General features: G+C 45.2%; 1 protein-coding gene across 3 annotated transcripts in view; it reads left to right on the top strand.

The window, feature by feature from the left end:
* Positions 1-20,200, top strand: part of WDR59 (WD repeat domain 59) — a 78,949-nt gene that overhangs the window by 12,692 nt on the left and 46,057 nt on the right. For all 3 annotated transcript variants that reach the window (XR_008425742.1, XM_024556076.4, XM_045191822.3), the window contains exons 3-7: positions 4,675-4,810; positions 8,144-8,229; positions 9,517-9,597; positions 12,650-12,687; positions 17,286-17,374. Coding sequence is in view for 2 of the 3 variants with exons in the window: in XM_024556076.4 (XP_024411844.2) it covers positions 4,675-4,810; positions 8,144-8,229; positions 9,517-9,597; positions 12,650-12,687; positions 17,286-17,374 (430 nt within the window). In the remaining variant the exon portion in view is untranslated. The remainder of the gene's footprint in view (positions 1-4,674; positions 4,811-8,143; positions 8,230-9,516; positions 9,598-12,649; positions 12,688-17,285; positions 17,375-20,200) is intronic.

The raw sequence follows: 20,200 nt of genomic DNA, 5'->3' as shown, positions 1-20,200 counted from the left end.
TTTTCTTTCTTTTGATCGTGTTGGACTCTGTCTTTGAGGTTTCCTCCCGTGACTGATGCTCCTGGGCTCGCTGTTAATATTAGAGAGCATTGGAATCTCTGTTCGCGAAGGCAGTGATGGGGTTCACTGTAGGGAGATCAGGTGGGACCCAGGTCCTTTTGTTGGAGGGTGCCCTAAATGTCATTATCTTCAAGGTTTTGTTGTTGTTACTTGTTTGTTTGCTTCTTCTTGGGCTGGTCATTTCCTCCTGAGAAGAATCCTGTCACTAGTCACGGAAGACTAAAAGCCAAGCAATGTGAGTGCTGAGTAGGGGGACAGGCCTTCACATCCTGTTCAGAGCACAGCCCCTCTCACTTACTCTCTGCTGTGCCTCTTGTCCCAGGCCGGGGCTTCTCTGAAGCAATCTCTCTAAACACCCACCCTCCACGAAGGAGGAGGAGAGGTGGAGATGCCAGCTCTGTGGGGTGCTCTTAAACTACTCTCCTTAGTTCTTTCAGACAGTTCTCCTTGTTTGGTTTGGTTCTGCTTTTGGTTCTCCAGTCCCTCTCTCTTTCCCTTTCCAATAGCCTGGAGCCTGTGGCTCCTGCGCAGTCCCTGCAGTGGGACCCAGCTGGTTTCTCACGCTGTTCTCTGCAGGCATGTGGGCATTAGCTTTCTTTACTCTAGCTCAATTACCGCTTGCCCATCCGCTGTTCATTTCCTCTCTCATTTTCATTGTCTGTGTGGGTTTCTGTCTTCTATGTTCTTACTCTTATTTTAGTGGTTCTTTAGAGGGGAATGAAGGTAAACAAGCATGTTCAATCAGGCATGTTTTTCCTAAGGTACCCACCTTCTTTTTTGTGTTTGCTCGGCAGTGTCTCTGAACTCCCCTGATGACATGCACCCCTATGTTTAGCTTTTAGCCTTTGTCCACTTTTTGTTCTAATGGCAAGATGCAAGCCAGCCAGAGGTTCTAGATCTTTGTGCTGCAACAACTTTTTAGAAGTTTCAGAAGTTCAGTGAATTTGTGTCTTACCTATGCATTCATTCTTCTCCCTTTATCATCCCTCCTTGGATTTCTGCTAGAGTTTTCCATGCATTTTAACTTTTCATTTCCTGTCTTTTCTGAGCAGTAACTATTAATCTCTTTCTTCATTTTTGAGCTTACCTACCTTCATTGCTATCCAGGGGCAGGGAGTGCTCTCTAACAATGAATCAGTAGCTGATGGCAGTTGAGATGTTAATTCACACACCAAGGATACTTTCTTTTTTCTTTTTAATTGTATTTTATTGATTATGCTATTACAGTTGTCCTGATTTTTCTCCCTTTGCCCCTTCTGCATCCAGCATCCCCTGCTCCCTCAGGCAATGCCCCCACCCTTGTTCATGTCCATGGGTCATGCGTATAAGTTCTTTGGCTACTCCATTTCCTATACTGTACTTTATATCCCCATGGCTATTCTGTAACTACCTGTTTGTTGTACTTCTTAGTCTTCTCACCTCACCATTTCCCCACAACCCTGCCCATCTCACTTTCTGTATCCATGATTCTGTCTCTTCTTGTTTGCTTAGTTTTTTTTTAGATTCAATTATTGATAGATTGGTATTTTTTGCTATTTTATTGTTCATAGTTTTGATCATCTTCTTTTTCTTAAATAAGTCCTTTAACATTTCATATAATGGTTTGGTGATGATGAACTCCTTTAGTTTTTTTTCCTCTGGGAAGCTCTTTATCTGCCCGTCGATTCTAAATGACAGCTTTACTGGGTAGAGTAGTCCTGTCTGTAGGTCCCTGCTTTTCATGACTTTGAATATTTCTTGTCAATCCCTTCCAGCCTGCAAAGTTTCTTTTGAGAAATCAGCTGACAGTCTTCTGGGAACTCCCCTGTAGGTAACTAACTTCTTTTCTCTTGCTGATTTTAAGATTCTCTCTTTATCTTTAACCGTTGGCATTTTAATTATGATGTGTCTTGGAGTGGGCCTCTTTGCATCTATCTTGTTTGGGACTTTCGGTGCTTCCTGGGCTTGCATGTCTATTTTCTTCACCAAATTAGGGAAGTTTTTTCATTATTTTTTCAAATAGATTTCTAATTTATTGCTCTCTGTCTTCTTCTTCTGGCACAGCATATGATGCAAATGTTGGAATGCTTGAAGTTGTCAGAGGCTGCTTATACCATCCTTGTATTTTTGGATTCTTTTTCTTCTTCTTGTTCTGATTGTTTTTTTTTGCTTCCTTATGGTCCACATCATGGATTTGATTCTCCACTTCATCTACTCTACTGTTGTTTCCCTGTTAATTGTTCTTTATTTCAATTAGTGTATCTTTCATTTCTGACTGGGTTTCTTATGCTGTTGAGGTCCTCACTAAGTTCCTTGAGCATTCTTATTACCAGTGTTTTGAACTCTGCATCTGATAGATTGCTTATCTCCATTTCGTTTAGCTCTTTTTGTGGAGTTTTGATCTGTTCTTTCATTTGGGCCATGTTTCTTTGTCTCCTCATTTTGGCAGTGCCCCTGTGTTTGTTTCTATGCGTTAGGTAGAGCTGCTTTGACTTACTGTCTTGGTAGTGTGCTCTAATATAGTAGGTGTCCTGTAGGGTCCAGTGGCACAGCCTCCCCTATCACCCAAGCTGGGTACTTGAGGTGTGCCCTTTGTGTGGACTGAGTATACCCCCCTCTTGTATTTGAGCCTAGGTGGCTGTTGGCAGGTCAATGAGAGGGATTTACCCAGGTCAGTTAGCTGCAAGTTTTGGCTGTGACCACTTATTACCAACTTCCACCCTCTGTGGAAGATCAGCTGTGCCGGGGCAGGGTGGTGGTGCTCCAGAGTGGTCTGTAGCTGTCCCGTGGGTGTGCTGGCCCTGGGGTTTCCCAGGTGATGCAGGTCAGGGTCAGCCTCCACCTGTGTTTTGCCTGGGGCCACCCTGCATGAGCTATAAAGCAATCTGAGATTGTTGCTACTTGTGCTGGGCTGGGAGATTTCCAGTTGAAGCCAAGCTGTGAATCAAGTTGGCCACTGCTAGTGCAGGGTCTGGGGCTCACTGAAGCTAGCTGTTGTTGCTTGTTTGATAGGATTGAGGGAGTTATGAAGCATGAGCCAAGACCAGCCATTCATATGGAAAAGCATCTTTAGTGGGCCCGTAAGTTGGGTGGAGCAGAGTCTCTGGGATCTTGAAGGTGGAAAAAACAGTGTTAGCCAGGTTGATGGAACCTTACATGTGGCACTAGCTTGCCTGCTCTGTGGGGGGAGTGTTTAGAAAAGGGACAATGACCTCTGATTGCCTTGATACCAGGCACTTCATTTTCTCTCTGTATGCCACTGGTGCCTTTTAAGCTGCTGTCTCGGTGCTGGAGCTCAGAGGGAGTGAGTCTGAGTAGGTGAGTCCTTGTGTGGGTCTTTAAGAGAAACTGCTTGGGGCTCCAGAAGTTTCTTCCACTGACTCAATCCTCGCTGGTGTTTGTAGCTGGAAGTTATGGGGACTTATATTCTGGCACTGGAACCCTGAGCTTGGGGGCCTGATATCCCCCACGTGGTGAGGGACCAGCCTGTTCTGTCTGCACCCTTCCTACCAGTCTGGATGGATGTGGTTTCTTTAATTCTGTAGTTGTCAGACTTCTTATTCAACTCAGTTTCTGATGGTTCTGAGTGATGGTTGTTCTACATTTTAGTTGTAATTTTGATGTGGTTGTGCAAAAAAGTGTGCCTTTGCCACCATCTTGACTGGAGATGAAAAAACAACAGGAAACAAGTCAACATAGGACATTCCTGTTTTTGGTTCCTGTATGTTGATTGGTACCTTGAACATTATTGATGCTTAATATGTTATTTTCATTATTTTTATTTTTTCAAATTATAAAAGAAAGTTCAGAAAGTTACAGAGGTAGTAGAAGTGAGCCAGCTGGCTGCATAGGCTCAGAAAACAAGTTACAGAAGCAAAAGAATGGCCCTTGGAGCTTAGGAGAGGGAAGGGAAAAGGCAATGTGCTTTGGGGAAGAAGAGGGGAAAGGGAAAAGCATGTGTATGCTCCCCAGAGGGGGGAGGATTCCTTTTTTTTTTTTTTTTTTGGTTATTATTTCCCCTCCTGGTAGACTTCATTTAGCTCCCTTTCCAGGTACACGACTTGCAAGGGAATTTGAGATTTTCTACAGGATATTTGGTTAAGTGATAAGTGATATGCTTAATTTAACATGCATTTGTTGAATGCAAAGCACTGTGCCTAGTGATTCTGAACATACAGAGGTATTCGAGACTTGTTCCTGTTCCAAATAATCAGTCAGGTCAGGACAGGAACCTTAACATTAGCAGTTCTGCTGCAGAGATGAGCGCTGCAGTCAGAGTGCAAAGCATGTATTGGGGGTACTGGAGAAGCGGTTACCGCCCTAGCTGGGTGATTGGGAAAGGCCGAGAGAAGGGCAGCGATGGAGCCGAGTGCAGTGGGAAGAGGTCAGACTTTCATGCATGTGGTGGGGAAGACCTCTCTAGAGGCAGAATCTCACAGGGGTGTGGCTTCTGCCTGTCCCACAGCCACCTTGAGTTACTCTTGTCGCTTGCATGCCTTTCAGAGTAGATAAACGGTCAAATGTATGTGGGGGTTTTCTGAGCACTGCGTGCAAATCCTATGTAATTCTAAATGTGCTCCTCCCTCTTCATGCTAATGCTGCTACATTGTCGTCCTGTTGGTGTTGTTCTCCTAGCCGCCGGTTCCTGTACATCGTTAATCTAGATGCCCCTTTCGAAGGCCACCGGAAGATCTCTCGCCAGAGCAAATGGGACATTGGAGCTGTGCAGTGGAACCCTCACGACAGCTTTGCTCACTACTTTGCAGCTTCAGTGAGTTTATTAAGGAGTCCAGAAAAAGGCTTTTAAATGTGTGGTCTGGGGCTGAAAAGTACATGTCCTGTGTGGGGAGGAGACTGTTACTCTCATTTGTCAGGTGGAAAAGAGGTGTGGCTGGTTCTAAAAGGAAGATACACAGACCAAAAAAAGTATATGAAAAGGTTTTACTGCTACTGTGGGTGCCAGACCTTGGGCTTCTAGGGACTGGATGCAGATTTTGCAAGGGAGGCGGGCGGATGCCTCCGTTTCTGTGTGTGACGGGAGCCTGTTTTCATAAGCAGCCGTGTAACCAGCCAGGGACTCTGAAACGCGTCCCGAGCAGGGACTGGTGAGCTCGTCTGTGGTCGACCCTCACTGCTTTCAGGGGGATCAGATGATTCTGTACACCCTTCACCTCGAAGGAAGGGGTTCTTTCTTGACTGGGACGCATTAGATCGGTTAACCCCCTGAAATTTTAGGTGCCTGTTTACATGTCAATTTTTCCAGGGAAAAGATGCATACATTTTGTTAGGTTTTTCCAAGGAGCCCACGACTGCCAGAAGATCCTGCTGTCTTCCCTCTATCAGTATTCTCTTCTCCTAGGACACTTAGGGATCTCAACCTTTGGCTCCTTTCACACTGGGCCGGAAGGCCAGTATTTAAGGGAACGCTTCTTACTGTCCAGGGGATGCGGCCATTCACAGTGCTGTCTGGGGCTGTTCTTATCAGAAACGACAGTCTGAGAAGAAGGCGTGAGAAGAGTGATGCGGTTAGCTTCAGAGGGAACCCAAAGCTGCTCTTTCCCGTCATTTCCAGAATAAGCGTCATTTCCAGAATAAGCGTCATTTCCAGAATAAGCGTCTGACTACCTGACTGGAACTGGAGAGGCGTGCTAGGAAGGGTGCCCTTCTGTTGGCGTTCACCTTTGAGGCCCTTCAGCCCCCTCTCCCCCTCAGTCCCTGGTCATTTGGCCCAGGTTTCTCAGCCTTGGCATGATTGGCCCGTGAGGCCAGGTCATTCTTTGTGGTGGGGGCTGTCCTGTGAACTGTTGGAGCTTTAGCAGCACCCCCCTCGTCGTGACAACCCAAAATATCTCTAGACATTGTTAAACGTCTCCCGGGAAGCAAAATCGCCCCTGACGGAGCAACACTGGTGGAAGCTGACCCCTTCAGGTGGTTTAACTGCTTTTGTTTCGGAGTGGTGAGGGATGGTGAGCAAGACAGCCCCTCATCTGTTCTTTAAAGACTCATTTTAAAGTGAAAATGCAGTGTCATTTACTTCATTCACAATACTGTATAAGCTCCACCTCCATCTTGCTTACAGATATCCATCACTCCATAGTCAAATCCCTCACAATTCAGCCGCTTCTCCCCATTTGTCCTTACAGCCCCTGGCCACCACCAGTCTGTGATCTGTCTTTATGGCTGTCTCTCTTCTGGGTATTTCGTATGAATGGAATCAAACACTGTATGACCTTTTGTGTCTGGCTTCTTTGCCCATGTTGTATCAGTAATGCATTCTTTTATAGCTGGATAACAATCCATTTTATGGATAAACCACATTTTGTTTACACATTCATCCACTGACGGACTCGGGCTGGCTTTTGTGAGTGGTCTGATATGCATATGTGTGTACCCATACTTTTTTTGGGTACTTGTTTTCAGTTCTTGGTAGATACCTGGAAGCAGAGTTGCAGGGTCCTGTGGTAACTATGTTTAATTTTTTGAGGACCCATGAAACTGGTTGTTACGGCGACTGAACCGTTAGCAGTCCCACCAGCAGTGCATAAGGGTCCCAGTTTCCCCACACTGTCACTGAAACTTGCTATTTGCCATTTTATTATTTTTTAAATTAAATTGCAGCCATCCTCTTGGGCGTCAAGTGGTACCTCACTCCGGTTTTCATGTTCATTTCCCTAACGACTGAGCGTCCTTTCGTGCACTTGTCCGCCATTTGCGTATCTTTTATTTTCTCCCCTCCTTTGTATCGATCTATCAGTCTGTCTATAGCTCTCTATCTGTCTATCTAAATATACTTTTAGAAATGTTTATTCTAGTTTCTGCCCCATTTTTGCACTAGGTTGTTTATAGTTTTTGCTTTTGAGTTGTAACAGTTTTTTATATGCTTTTGCTACTAGACGCTCATCAGATACATGATTTGCAAATATTTTCTCTAGTTCTGCAGGTTGTCTTTTCACTTTCTTGATACTGCGCTTTGATACACATTTGATTTTAGTGCAGTTCAGCTTATTGCCTTGTTCGTATGAGATGTGGGTGATGACATCCAGTGTATGGTGTGGCGGGAAAGCGCGGAGGAGTTTGGTAGGGTGCCTAGTTCAGAGGCTGCCACTAGCAGACCCTTTAGAAATGTTATAAATGAGGGGCATTTCTTATTTTGAACTTCTGATTTTAGTTATTTATTTATAGAGAGAGGGGAAGGGAGAATAAACATCAAAGTGCCAGAGAAACATCTATGAGTTGCCTCTCTCATGTCCCTAACTGGAGACCTGGCCAGCAGCCTAGGCATGTGCCCTGACTAGGAATTGAACCAGTGACCTTTCGGTTCTCAGGCCGGGGCTCAATCCACCGAGCTACACCAGCCAGGGCTGGAAGCTATTTCGAATGCTAATCCTTTCACAGGAATCCTCCTGATTTAGAATTAGGCATTTCAGGATAAAAATCTCAAAACCTTATACATCCATCTGATTCTGAGCTAACTTGAAAATTAGTCGTATACCTATCAGTATGGAAATTATTGAACAGACTTGCCTTTTAGTAATCTTTATTCACTGTCAGTGTGTTTCATAAACTCGGGATAGTAAGGGAGTCTTTGCTGGTTTTTATTTTTAAGTGAAATATAGTTTGATCAAAGCTTTTTTTCCCCTTCCTTTCTCCTACTGTAGTTTTTGTTTCTTCTGGCCCATTTCCTCTGTGAACTTCTGCTTAAGTCTTTATGAAGTTTGATACAGGCCTATTTTAAGGAGTCTTGTGTAATTTTGCTTTCTAGGGCGCCCTTTTGGTGGTGTTTGTTTCCTTCCTTGTGCATCTGTGATTTTAAAGTGTGGTAGACCCACTTTAGGCACTTGATAATGGGAAGAGTAAGCTAAAAAAACCCTGGTGTGACAGCAGCAGCTGGAGAGAGAGGTGTGGGACCTTCAGAATGCAGAGCGGTTCCTCTCGAGGTCTGGGGGCATCTCCATTACCTGTAACTCACATGCTCAGTCTGCAGGATCTTTGCCCTGCAGGTTGGTTTCTACATGACTTCCCTCTCTTGGCCTTCAGCAGAGTGGGAGGAGAGCGTATCTTCTCATGTACTGCCTGCTGCCTTCTTCTCCTTGTTTCTTTTCAGAGTAACCAACGGGTCGACCTCTATAAGTGGAAAGACGGCAGTGGGGAAGTTGGCACAACCCTACAAGGCCACACGCGCGTCATCAGGTAGGCACCAGCCCTCCGCCGCTCCCTGGGCAGTCTCGCTGTGCCGTAGTCCTCTGGGGAGTGAAGTGGAAGCACCACCGCCTCCCACAGCTTGACTCTCCATGTTGTATTGGCCCTGGGTGGCTGCTCCTGGGTCGTTAGCTTGTGCAGAGGTGATGGCTTTCACAGTGAAGAATAGCTGGCATTTAGGAACCAGCGGCCATGCAGTGTTAACCCCAATCCCAGAAAATACTCAGACAGGTACAGAGGAAGGATTAGGGCCCATTTTTGCCACAGGAAGGAGATGAAATTATGCCAGCAGAATCCCTCCGGTCACAGTCAGCAGTGCCCAGGAGTAGACATCAGGGAGCAGCCCTTTGCCCTTTCTCTGCAGCTGAGTCACCACCCAGAGCTCCTGAGTCACAGTCCGTCATCCAGCTACCCAGTTGCCTTTCACGCATGGCCCTCCAGTTGGCTTCTGGAGTGTTCCTTGATCTACCTGTTCCTGAGTCCCTGTTTCTTGGTTGGGAAAACTTGTTCTGGGAAGTAGCAGCAGGGAGTGCAGGGTGGTAAAGGGGACCTAAGAAGTCGTGGGGAAGGCTAGACCCCCGGCCTGTGCTAACTCTTCGTGGAGTAACTGGCTTTCTAGGACCCAGGGCACGAGTAAGGGGACACAGGCCTGCTTGCCCTCCTTGAAAGCTGTGTGGTAACATGGCAGTTTGCCACTGCTCTAAGAGGTATTGGGTTTACTCAGCGTACCTGTGGTTGAATCTGATTTAGAAAATGGAAAGTCAAAAGTTTTCCTTTGTTTTCTCTGTACGGTTTGTGCCTACATGTGTGTGCACGTTTTAAGTTGAAACACTCCGTTTCTCTTTCGGGAGCACATGTAATGTAGCTGAAGATGACAGGGGAAGGACCTGACAGTTTCTTTCGGAGCTCAGTTGAGTCTTGTTCATTCCTGAAGAACTCTGGAGATTCCTAGTGTAAACATGTTAAGAGACCCATTAACAGTGACTTTCTGAAGCCACACGGGTGTCCCACCTGTGGCCTGCGGGCTACATGTGGCCCAGGATGGCTGTGAATGCAGCCCAACACAAAATTGTAAATTTACTTAAAACATCATGAGATTTTTTTGTAATTACATGTCACAGTGTATTTAATGTGTGGCCCAAGACAACTCTTCTTCCAGTGTGGCTTGGAGATGCCTAAAGGTTGGATACCCCTGCCTAGAGATCAAATCTGCTAGTGCTTTGGAGCCAGACCTGAATTTTTTTCTCTGCATTGTTCTGTTCATTTCTGTGTTCCCAGCGACTTGGACTGGGCGGTGTTTGAACCAGATCTCCTCGTTACCAGCTCTGTGGACACCTACATCTACATTTGGGATATCAAGTAAGAACAATTAAGAGGCATAACCACATGGCTGGGGACGGTTTGGTACCTTTGTTTTAGAGATCAGGTGTCTTAGATGCAGACCCTGACACAAGGACACTTTGCAGAAACATTATTTAGGAGGTGAAAGAGACGCCACAGGGGTGGAGAAGAGACGGGACGGGGAGGCCACAAATAGAGGGCAAGTTGTCCGTGTGTGCTACTGTGTGTACCACCGTCTGTGCTACCGTGTGTACTACCATGTGTGCTACCCCGTGAGCAGGTGAGGCTTAGTCTTACCGGGGACTGCTAGGTGCTAGTGTAAAACTTCCTCCTCAGAGGGTCCCGCCCTGAGGGCTAACAGAGCAGGGGTGCTGTTCACTGTCAGTCATTGGTTGTCCCCAGGGGCCTTAGTGCTCTGGCACTTCAGTCCTGTCATGATGGTTTGCAAAACGGGCATCAGCATGGGCTTCAGCAGCCAGGGAGAGTCCTTCGGCAAGGAACGCAGGTGCTGGCATTCGGAAGTCAGGCTGAAGTTTACCGAAGTGGCAGGTGACGGTGGGGGAATTTTGATGGGCACAGACACACATGTATCACAGCAGGCAGTGCTGCAAGACACATCTGCTCAGCTCTCTACTGCTTTGTGAGGCTTCAGTTTCCTATCTATAAGGGGGCCGAGAGCCGCCTTGTAGTGTCACTCTTCACAGGGTGAAGAGCACCAGCCAGGGCCCGGCACCTTGTAAATGCCTTTTCTTAAAATTTAAGTTTAAATTAAAAAAAATTGTTACTGTATTTTTTCCATTACCATTTATTCCCCCCATACCCACTTCTACCTCCACCCACCCCTCCACCCACAATCACCACCCTGTTGTCCATGTCCATGGATTCTTTCTCTTTTTTCATTTTTGCTTGATCCCTCCACTCCCCTACCCTCCGCCCAGAGCTGTCAGCCTGCTTAATTCTTAATAAACGTCTCCCTCTGTAGAGCAAAATTCCTTTTACTGTAAAAGTTAGGGGTGACTGACTAGAGTGTATTGTAGAGTCCCCCAGATGGGACCCCCCACTTTTTTCCCCTCACAAGGCTGCTCTGCCCCCAAACGGCAATGGTTTTGTGATACTTGCACTGAAAGGTGCGCTGTAGGTGGAAGACAGGCCACGTATTGAGGTATGACAGATCTGACAGACCAGTGAAAGTTAGGGTGTGCATAGCTGACTTCACCTGCACTCCGTGAAGATCAGGGCAGCACCAGAGCGAGGGAAGGAGCACAAAATCCAGGGAAATGGAAGGAAACAGAACCCCCAGGACTACTATCAAGTATTCCTCTACAAGGTTAGAAACCTCGCAACAATTGTTTTCATAACTTAAAGATTAAAAGACACTGAAGTGAGATTCCTTTTCAGGTTTTCTAAATAGTAAGTATAAGCTGCAGATTTGCCTTGTCTGGCCCTCCCAGCCCTGGGGTGCTACCCAATTTTGTCACTTTACCATTTGTAGGGAGAGCCTCTCCAAGAGTCTTCTGTTGTATCCAGGAGTAGGGTTTATTTATTTAAAGATTTTGTTTATTTATTTTTAGAGAGAGGGGGAGGGAGGTAGAGAGAGAGGGAGAGAAACATTGATTGGTGGCTTCTCGTATGCCCCCAATGAGAGACCTGACCTGCAACCCAAGTATGTGTCCTGACCGGGAATCGAACCAGCAACCTTCAGTTTGCAGGATGACACCCAACCCACTGAGCCACACCAGTCAGGGCCAGGAGTAGGTTTTTGTTCTTTTTTAATTGTGGTTATAAGACGAAACAAAATTTACCACCTTCACCATTTTTAAGTGTACAGTCAATAGTGTTAAATTGCTGTGCATCAGGTTTCCAAAACTTTCTCATTGTCCAAAGCTAAAACTTTGTACTCATTAAACAACAGCTTCTCATTTCTTACTTCCCCACCCCCTGGCAGCCACCATTCTACTTGCCGTCTGTGAATTTGACTACTTTTGGGACGTCGTGTAAATGGAACCAGACAATATTTGTCCTTCTGTGACTGACTTTTTTTGACTTAACATAATGTCCTCAAGGTTCATCCATGTTGCGTCAGGTGATAGTACTCCCTTTTTAAGGCCTAATAATATTCTACTCTGTGGCGACGCATTGTTTACCCAGTTACCAGTTAGAGGACAGTTGGGTTGCTTCCCCCGCTTGGCTAGTGTGAACATCAGAGTAGTTTTTTACTCGGCCTTTGAAATGCTCTTGGGAAGGTTCTTTCAGAGTTTTGCCTCCAAGACGGTCCCCTTGTTCCCTTAGGAGAAATGACATGAGGAAAGTATTCCTTTGGCTTTTCTGCTCCTACATCGGGGTCACCCAAGCTGTGCTGAATCATGTAATTTATTTTCTGTGAATACAGCTGTGTGATTTGAAATTCATACTTGGCCTCCATTGAAGTGACTGACAAAAAAAGTTCATCTACCTGGAGGGAGACAGCTTCTTTCCTCCCTCACCCCCTCCCTCCCTCCCTTCCTTCCTTCTTTCTTTCCTTCTCTGGAGGGAAGCAAGGTTCTTTTCTTTCTCCCTCCCCTCCCTTCCCTCCCTTCCTCCATCCATCCCTCCCTTCCTCCCTTCCTTCCTTCCTTCCTTCCTTCCTTCCTTCCTTTCTTCCTTCCTTCCTTCCTTCCTTCCTCCTCTCCCCTCCCCTCCTCTCCCCTCCCCTCCCCTTCCCATGTGTGTATTCCTCACCTGAGGACATTTTTCCATTGCTTTTAGAGAAAAAGAAAGGGAAGGGAAGAGAGAAAGGGAGAGAGAGAAACATTAATATAAAAGAGAAACTTCGATTGGTTGCTTTTTTGTATGCACGTCCACTAGGGATTGAATCTGCAACCTGGGTATGTGCCTTGACCAGGAATTGAACCTGCAACCTTTCGGTCTGTGGGACAGTGCAGGAGAGAAGCCTCCGTTTACACTCTTTTTAAGGCCCTCACATTCCCACTGAACTCCAAGTACCTACTGAAAGGAGACTGCAGAGGGTGAAAAGCACCAGGTGGATGGTGGCATATGAACTGGGCATTGACTTCTGACTTCTATATTTCAGAGACACAAGGAAGCCTACCATTGCACTGTCTGCTGTAGGTGAGTGTATTCTCCCCCCGGCTTGTCTTTATTCTCTCCCTTCCATTCTTGCTCTCACGCTGACTGCCCTGTGCCCCATGATTCATGAGGGCTAAGTGAAATTGTGAACCCCATGTTGCAAGGGGCTTGCTTCAGGCTGCTCTTAGAAGTTGGAGTCAGTGCTTTTGAGTCACAATGCAGAGACAAGAGCCAAATTGATTTGTTATTAAACTCTTTATTAGGAAAGTTTCAAGTGTATATAAAAATAGAATAAAATAAAGTGCCCTGTGTTCATCATCCAGCATCAACAGTTGTCAGCATACTACCGATCTTATTTCTTCTTTATCTCCATCCCCTGTCCCACCTCTCATCCTATCCTCTTTGGGATTATTTTGAAGCAAATCCCAGGTATCCTATTATTTCATCAACAAATATTTTCATTTTTTTTTTGCAAGAGAAGAATTTTTTTTTTTTTGGCTGTTAATGGCATTTTTATTGGGATTGCATTAAATTTATAACATTAACTTACAGAGGATTAATATTTTTGTGATATTGAGTTGTCCTATCCAAAAACACTGAGTGTCTTTCCATTTATTCACGTCTACTTTTCATTATTCAGGAATGCTTTATAATTTCCTTTATATAAATTTTTGGATATTTCTTTTTTTTTTAATTTATTTTTTATTGTTATTCAATTACAGTTGTATGCCTTTTCTCCCCTTCCCTCCACTCCACCCCAGCTGAACCCACCTCCCTCCCCCACCTTCACCCCCCCCCCCCCCCGATTTTGTCCATGTGTCCTTTATAATAGTTACTGCAATCCCCTCTTCCCACTGTCCCCACCCCACTCCCCCCCTGGCCACTGCTAGACTGTTCCCCCCTTCAATGTCTCTGGTTGTATTTTGTTTGCTTTTTTCTTTTGTTGATTATGTTCCAGTTAAAGGTGAGATCATGTGGTATTTGTCCCTCACCGCCTGGCTTATTTCACTTAGCATAATGCTCTCCAGTTTCATCCATGCTGTTGCAAAGGGTATAAGCTCCTTCTTTCTCTTTGCTGCGTAGAATTCCATTGTATAAATATACCATAGTTTTTGGATCCACTCGTTTGCTGATGGGCACTTAGGTTGCTTCCAGTACTTGACTATTGTAAATTGTGCTGCTATGAACATTGGGGTGCACAGGTTCTTTTGGATTGGTGTTTCAGGGTTCTTAGGGTATAATCCCAGCAGCAGAATTGCTGGGTCAAAGGGCAGTTCCATTTTTAGTTTTCTGAGGAAATGCCATACTGTTTTCCACAGTGGCCTCACCAGTCTGCATTCCCACCAACAGTGCACTAGGGTTCCCTTTTCTCCGCATCCTCTCCAACATTTGCTTGTGGATTTGTTTTTGTTGGCCACTCTGACTGGTGTGAGATGGTACCTCATTGTGGTTTTAATTTGCATCTCTCTGATGGCTAGTGATGCTGAGCATCTTTTCATATGTCTCTGGGCCCTCTGTATGTCTTCCTTGGAGAAGTGTCTGTTCAAGTCCTTTGCCCATTTTTTAATTGGGTTGTTTGTCTTCCTGGAGTGCAGTCGTGTGAGTTCTTTATATATTTTGGAGATCAGGCCCTTGTCTGAGGTATCATTGGCAAATATGTTTTCCCATACTGTTGGTAGAGAAGAATTCTTTTAAAAAATACTATTAACATACCTAAAAATATTAACAATAGCTCTTTCTTATCATCATACATTTAAGCAGTATTCAAATTTCCCCAGTAGTCTCTCTCTGGTTTTTGGGTTTTTTTAATAATTATTTGAATCAGAATCCAAGTAAAGTCTAAAGTTGATATATTTCCCATCTTTTTTAATCGGCAGGGTTTTTCTCCCTCTCCTTTTTTGGTTTGTTTTTCTTTTTCTGCAGTTTGTTTATTGAAGAAACCAGGTTGTCCTGTGGTGTCCCCACAATCTAGATGATGCTGATTGTGTCTCCATGGTGTCATTTTATATGGATGCACTGAGTCTTTGCAATTACTTTCCGGTCTACCTGTGTTCACTGCTCAGTCGGAATGGACTGCTGTTGGGATTCTGCACTGGGGCTGTTGCGGAGTGTTCCCACTAGTCCCTGAGAGTCGAACCTGGGTGTGGAACTGGCGCACCTTACTCACAGTGATGGAGCCCAGTCATCGTGTTACGTTTTGGCATCCCTGACAAAAACATGTATTATCTGTCTCTTAAATCCTGCTTGCTCCTTTGTACCTTCTTGTTGCATTTGAATTCCCATTTGCTCCAAAATGATTACATGATTCTTCTCTTTCCCCCTCTACCCCCACACCTCCTCATCTAAAGGCTGGATTATCTGTTCTGCCAGGTGAGGGGCCATGTCTCTGCTTCAGTGCTATAGACCAAGGTCAGCATGACCTGAGGGGATGCTCTGTAAATGTTTAAGTGGAATCAAGCCCCTGTGCCTCTGTGCTAAGGGCTTAACAACTCTATAGATCTGGTGCCCCCACCCGCCCACCTTTTAGGTGCTTATGAGCTCAGACATAGAATAGTCCACAGATGTGGTTGCAGAAGACATCCAACTGAATAAAAATACAAATGGTCTGTAAATGCCTTGATTACATTCCTCTGACTTTGTGATTTCCACTTAATAAATTTCTAAGTTAGATTGGTCATAGAGGAACCATAAAAACAAAGGTAGTTCTTTTTTTCAACCCACTTCTTTGAATTGCCTTCTTTTCTGTTATAGGTTCTTCTGAAAAATGGAAGTGGGAGACTTCTTCCATCTTTGTACCTAAGGGGGGTTTCTCAGTGGTGGTAAAGCTGCTCTGGGAGAAAAGAGGCACCTGCGAGGCTTGTAGACCTTCGTTAGCTGCCCCATCCAATGTGCCCTCAGAAGTGCAGCCTTGGATACTGCCGCTCCCCACATCTGTGACCCCCAACTCTCTGGGAGCTCCCTTCTGAGTGGGAGTCAGGAAGAACACAGCCGTGTGTGCTCCCGAGTGCTGTCTGTGTCTGAGAACTCGTACAGTCTGGGCCCTCTGTTCGGCCCTGCTGTCACGATCCTAGTACAGCAGGGTGAATGAAGCTCCCAGAATCTCTGGGAGACTCCCTGGCCTGGTGGATCCCACACTGGGAAAAGTATTTTCTTGGAGCTTTTTTTTTTTAATCCTCACCCAAGGATATGTTTACTGATTTTGGAGAGAAAGGAAAGGAGAGAGAGAGAGAGAGAGAGCTGGAGGTATCGATCAGTTTCCTCCCATATGCACCCCGATCAGGGATCAAACCTGCAACCTAGGTGTGTGCCCTAACCTGGGATCACCCCGCAGCCTTTTGGTTTATGGGATGATGGTCCAACCAACTGAGCCACCTGGCCAGAGCTTTTCTCGGAACTTTTCAAGTAACTGTCATGCGGAGACAAAGCGGGTTCTTGTAACTCATTCTCTAGCTGACACTGCTTTCTTACCAAAAAAAAACCCCCCAAAACCCTGGGTCTATTAAATAATACACTCCCTTTCTTCATTATAAGGGGTCTCCACCACTTATTCTTAGATGACTTATGATGCCCTGTGTCTCAAGGAAAAAAAAAACCATAACAAAAAGACAAATACCTTCACCAAAACGAAGCAGAGATAAGTCCTGGGCCTTAACTCTGACTCCTGTTAGATTCTGAGTCTTTGCTTTATCTGTCACGCTCCCCAGACTTCTTGGATCAGGTTGCTCTGCAAAGCCCAGATCTGCTATGGTGTCGCCAATAATAAACATCCCCCCAAGGGGAGAGCTGTCAAAGCAGAAATATCATGTATTATCTGAGCCAGAATAACAGTAGGTGGGAAGAAGACTGTTATTTGGTTCTGGTTTAACCCAACTGCATTGTTTTTAAGAGCCAGCTATAGTTGCTGTTATGTCCCAGTTTTCCACATTTCTCAGCCTCTTCTGTCATCTTACGTTGTGCCCCCTCTCTTGAGTAGTAACTCTTTTGTCACTGTTGTTCTTTGTGTTTGCAGAGTGGGAAAGGCCTGCGTCCACACAGGGCCTGGTTTCCTATCCCTGATTCAATACAGGACCAGTGGCCACGTCTGTCCACGGATGGGGAGGGGCAGGGAGGTGCACATAACCCTCTGAGGGCAGAATTGGGCAACACTGGGGCTTATTTTTCATCAGAGCTTCAGCTGTCGCTTTGTTTTTCTAAGACTGTTTCTCAAAAAAACAAAAACAAAAACAAAGGGAAGGGGCAGTCATTGAGCTGAGGCTCCTATGGTTGGAAGTTGAACTGTGGTCATTGGAGATGAGGAAGACCAGGTTGTGTGATGAGTCAATTACCAACCAGCCACGTTCAGCTTCTCCCTAAGAAGCTGCATTTTCTGCTCATGCTGCTTGGAGGTAACCTGTAGATTTTTCCCCAAGGGAAGTTATTTCCTCAGTTAGCTGACTCTGATCCTGTTCCCAGGTGTTATTCAATTCATTGGCTTTGTTGGCTTTATTTTCGCCTCATGGTGGAGTTGGTACAGTTACAGAACTTGAAGGTTCTGTGCTTATTTTAACCAGAGCTCATTATCCAGCGCCCCTGGATGTGCCGCCCTCTGGTTCCGAAGGTATTGAGAGCAGCAGCTTCCTTCCCCTGATTTTTCTTTGCAGCGGGTGCCTCACAGGTCAAATGGAATAAAAAAAATGCTAATTGCCTTGCCACCAGTCATGATGGGGACGTACGGATATGGGACAAGCGGGTGAGTACTCTCTCTTGCCCCCCCAGTTGGCCTTTAATTGCTCCCAGAGGGTATGAAGAGGGTGTTGTGAGCAGCAGGACCTGTCTTGAGAGTCTAGGGGGCCCTATGCAGTGCGGGAAATTGCTGTGTTAAGATCACATTCCCAGCTGACATTTGCTTCCTGATCAAACTGGTGTTGAAGGAAGATAGGGAAGTGAGGCATTACGATCAGTGGGGAATGAAATGAGTTCGGCCTGACTGAAGTTAGTTCCATTTTGCTGCCTCCTGAGTGTGATATCAGGTGAGTCACTACAGCTCTCCAAGCCTCCGTTTCCTTATTTTTAAAGTAAAGATGATGATGATAGTGAGTGTATCATTGAGGAGGGCAAGCCTGGGGGACCTGACACTGTTCTAGGATGGTCAACTGCCCCAGACTGCAAAGTGAAAACTAGTTGTTCTAGGACATACACCATTCTGAGTGTCTCTGGATAAATCACTGAGGCATGGAGTACTCAGCTGCTTAAGGAAGCCCTCCCTTAGGAGCCTCGCTGTCCTATCAGCCTCAAAAGAGCCTGCAGACCGTGTATTCTCCCTGCAGCAGCTCGTGTGACTGACAAGCACGAAAGAGGTGCAGGGCCCTGGACTGCCGTTGTCATGGAAAGTGTGTTGACGTCAATGACAGCAATGTTGGAGGGCAAGGGCCACCGCCATATCTAACTGCCAGACGATTGGGTAACAGTGCACAGAGCAGTTGGCTTCTGTAAGATCGGGGGTCTAAATACCGCTTCCTGCTTTGTGAAACCCTAGCACTGGAGACCCTCAGCCTTCGTGGGGAGAATCTACTTTTGGGTTTTCCTGAAATGTGTTCAGGGACTGTCCCAACTCGGGTGTTGACTGGAAAGTCTCAGTTTTGTTTCTGGCTGCCCTGCTCCCTTTCCCTGCTAGCAGGGAAGAAAACCTTTCAGTTGTAGAGCAGAGAGGGAAGTGAAGCAGAGATCGGGGGTCTGCTGCGTTGGGTGCCAGCCCCTGCTGGGGGAGCGGCGTGCTGGCTGAAGCTTTCTGCCTCAGGTAGCTCTCAGTGAGAAGGTAATCAAACCGGTGACTTTTGACTTTATAATCAAACCGGCGACGCTTTGGTGCGCAGGCCGGCACTCAGTCCACCGAGCCACGCCAGCCAGAGCTGTAATAGCCTCTTTATTCTTCTGTTCTCTTTATTTCTTAAATTGACAATTGGTTTTATTTTGTCACTAGCATAGCATTTAAATGTAATAAATGGTTTAAATAAAATGTGTGGTTCATTGTAGTGCATCCCCGTTTCTGTAGACTGTGTTCAGAGTCATAGGCAAAGGAACTCTGTCAGTACCTGCTTTTCAGAACAGTGCCTGTGTTCCTTACCTTGTGGTACATACTGCCAGACCCTTCCCTCCCACTCTTCGCATCCGTCCTCTAATCACCCTGGCTGCCCTCCGCAAGCCTTTTATCTACTTTGTTTAAAAGGTTTTCACTTCATTTTTGGCTGTTAATACATAGGACATCTGCTCAGACAGATTGTAAACCTCGTTGGTTTTACTTCTCCGGCACTTCCCAGAGTGAAAGCAGCACTGACGGCAGCAAGCCTCAGGGGCTCTGAGAAGTGCAGTATCCAGGCTCCCGTGTGACTAATAATACTGACGTCTACTAAGTATTTATTATGTACAGGCATTGTTTTAAGAACTTTATGTGTATTGGCTTGTTTCTCTTTAAACTAGGCTTTAAAGTAGGTACCGTTTTTGTCCCTATTCTATGGATGAGTAAACTGAGGCACAGTTTGTTGCTAGGATTTAACTCAGGGAGGTCGGTTCTGGAGACTGTACTCTTAACCTCAGAGATTAATTTTTTTTTCCTCAAAGACTAATGTTAATTATAGAAGTAATACATGCTCTTTTTAGCAAATATAAAAGAGAAAATAAAAATCATTCATAGTCCTATTACTGAGAGACAAATGCTAACTTTTTTTTTTTTAAGATTTTATTTATTTATTTTTAAAAAGAGGGGAAGGAGAGGAGGTAGAGAGGAAGAGAAACATTGATGTGTGAGAAACAGCCATTGGTTGCCTCTTTTATGCCCCCAACCAGGCACTTGGCCTGCAACCCAGGCATGTGCCCTGAATGGGAATTGAACCGGTGACTTTTCAGTTCCCAGGCTGGCACTCAGTCCACTGAGCCACACCAGCCAAGGCCAAATGCTAACATTTTGATATTTTATTTTCTTCTCCCTTTTTTTTTTTTTTTACCATGATTTATCCTGTCACATACATAGTTATGTATACTTTTCCATTTAACATTACCAGATGCATTTCTTCACGCTATAATCTCTAAGTATAACTTTTAATGGCTACGTCATATTGTATCAGATAGCTGTACTATAATTGATTTAAAATTTTTAATTATTCCCCACTTACTATTTGTATTGTTTCCTTTAAGAAAGGAAAATTTTAAGTCTCTTGATAAAAATTGTGAAATTTTATGCCCAAAAAGATTGTGGTATTTTATATGTACACTTTCAGTGATAAATACAGACTCACTGCATTGAGTTTTATTTACAGATATCTTCTAATTTGATAGCTTAACATATATTTTAATTTTTTAAAAAGATTTATTTACTTTTAGAGAGGGGAAGGGAGGGAGAAAGAGAGGGAGAGAAACATCAGTGTGTGGTTTCTTCTCGCACGTCCCCAACTGGAGACCTGGCCTGCAACCCAGGCAAGTGCTCAACTTGGAATTGAACCAACAACTGTTTGGTTTGCAGGCCAGGGCTCTATTAATGTTTTAATGCCTTTTTCTGAGGTTTCCTTTTGAGTTTGTTCAT

This window comes from Desmodus rotundus, chromosome 12 (assembly GCF_022682495.2).
Source record: "Desmodus rotundus isolate HL8 chromosome 12, HLdesRot8A.1, whole genome shotgun sequence".
Classification (NCBI taxonomy): domain Eukaryota; kingdom Metazoa; phylum Chordata; class Mammalia; order Chiroptera; family Phyllostomidae; genus Desmodus; species Desmodus rotundus.
Note: the sequence above shows the minus strand (reverse complement) of the source record. Positions and strands in the feature narration are given on the sequence as shown.